A 1589-nucleotide genomic window follows, 5' to 3' on the forward strand; every position below is an offset into this window, starting at 1 on the left:
CAATAATTTGAAGGACTTGCATTTCAACGTAAATTTAAAAATATTGAATGATAGGATTTTTTGTAAATTACGTTTTTTTGTTGTTTAAGTTGTCTTAAAAAGTTCGTAATTTTCCTTATCCAGATGCAGTGTGATAGATGAAACTTGCCTTTTCGAATTTTAAACCCAATTCATACTCTGAAATATTTTAAAAGATACATGTTCACTTACATATTTTTTATATATGCTTTAAAAATCCAATTATGGACAGAGTAATGAGCCCGGAAACATGGAGAATTAAAACTCCTCTTAGATACTGTAGGGCATAATATTTGTCAATCAATATCTCTAAATTAAGGTAAGAAACCTAATGATATAACTGCTTTAAGATATGTGGGACATATTTAATAAGAAATATACAAAATATAAAAAAAATTGAATGACAAGTATTTTTTCAGCTAAAGGTCCTTCTTCCCCTTAATATGATAGCAATTAATATCTAGTTATTCAGAACAAGGAAATAAATTTGATTCAATGTCAAATAACATCAATTCAGATTACTGCTATTTGAAATAAAACAAATGTTATTGTATCCTAGAATTCTGATTGTCACAATCATTTTCAACTTCAATTATAAAAATTAATTTCAGTTCACTCCCGGGCTTCCTAAGACAAGATCTGGCAAAATCATGAGAAGAATATTGAGGAAGATTGCAGCAGATAAACCTGACGAGCTCGGAGACACGTCCACATTGTTTGATCCATCTATAGTGGATGCCATAGTGAACAAGCATCAAGCTGTGTACGGAGAGAAGAAGGAATGAAAGGCAGTCAATAGTGGATTTAATCCAGACTACCTCTCATTTGAATTATTCAGAGGCCTTAATTATTTTTTGGATGATTTTGAACAGTTATTGATAGTCATTGTAATGATAGTCATTGTAAATATACATTTTAGAATAATCAGTATAAAACTTCATGTATCAGTGTTTGAAATAACTGTGCGCCCAATCGCCCGAGATGCACAAATTTTACCGCGGACGAACAGATTTGCACGTATTAACGCCCGACTGGACGTGTTAAAATTTGCCATAAATTAAAATTCATTTATTTGACAAATATCTCTCAAATCAACTAATAGTATCGGTAGCTAAGTAGCAAAGGGGTAGAATTTAACAGGCTATAGATTCGAGATGGAAGTTATGGTGATCGTGCTAAAAACAAATTTATGAAAGACTTTTATTTTCTCAGGCTAGTAGGGTTTTGGCAGGGCTGACAACTTTCACTCACAGTCAGTCCTGCATGTCTAGCTAATTTTACCGTGAGTTTCAAACACTGCATGTATTACGGGATCTGTTGATTTATGTGTTCTTTAGGCTGTGCTTTGAACTTTCTTTAATTAAAATTTATTTAAATGTACATGACTAATATATCACTATCTTTTTTTATATTATGTGTATCATTTAATTTAGCACAATTTTTGATAAAAATTTTTAATGAATCTATAAGGTTGAATATGTGTTTGTTTGATTGAAACTTGGTTTTAGTTGAGACTGCAGAGGCAAGATATTTTACCACTTGATTGTTTTTAGATAATTTAAATGATAGGT

General features: G+C 31.0%; 1 protein-coding gene across 1 annotated transcript in view; it reads left to right on the plus strand.

Annotated features, from left to right (window-relative positions):
* Positions 1 to 883, plus strand: part of LOC133191695 (acetyl-coenzyme A synthetase 2-like, mitochondrial) — a 19847-nt gene extending 18964 nt beyond the window's left edge. The window contains exon 13 of the mRNA XM_061327431.1: positions 630 to 883. Coding sequence (XP_061183415.1) covers positions 630 to 803 — 174 coding nt within the window. The 3' untranslated portion in view covers positions 804 to 883. The remainder of the gene's footprint in view (positions 1 to 629) is intronic.
* The last annotated feature ends 706 nt before the right edge of the window (positions 884 to 1589 follow it).

The sequence above is a fragment of the Saccostrea echinata genome, unplaced genomic scaffold (assembly GCF_033153115.1).
Source record: "Saccostrea echinata isolate AGI-Se365-2 ecotype Australia unplaced genomic scaffold, CSIRO_AGI_Sech_v1 ptg000024l, whole genome shotgun sequence".
Classification (NCBI taxonomy): domain Eukaryota; kingdom Metazoa; phylum Mollusca; class Bivalvia; order Ostreida; family Ostreidae; genus Saccostrea; species Saccostrea echinata.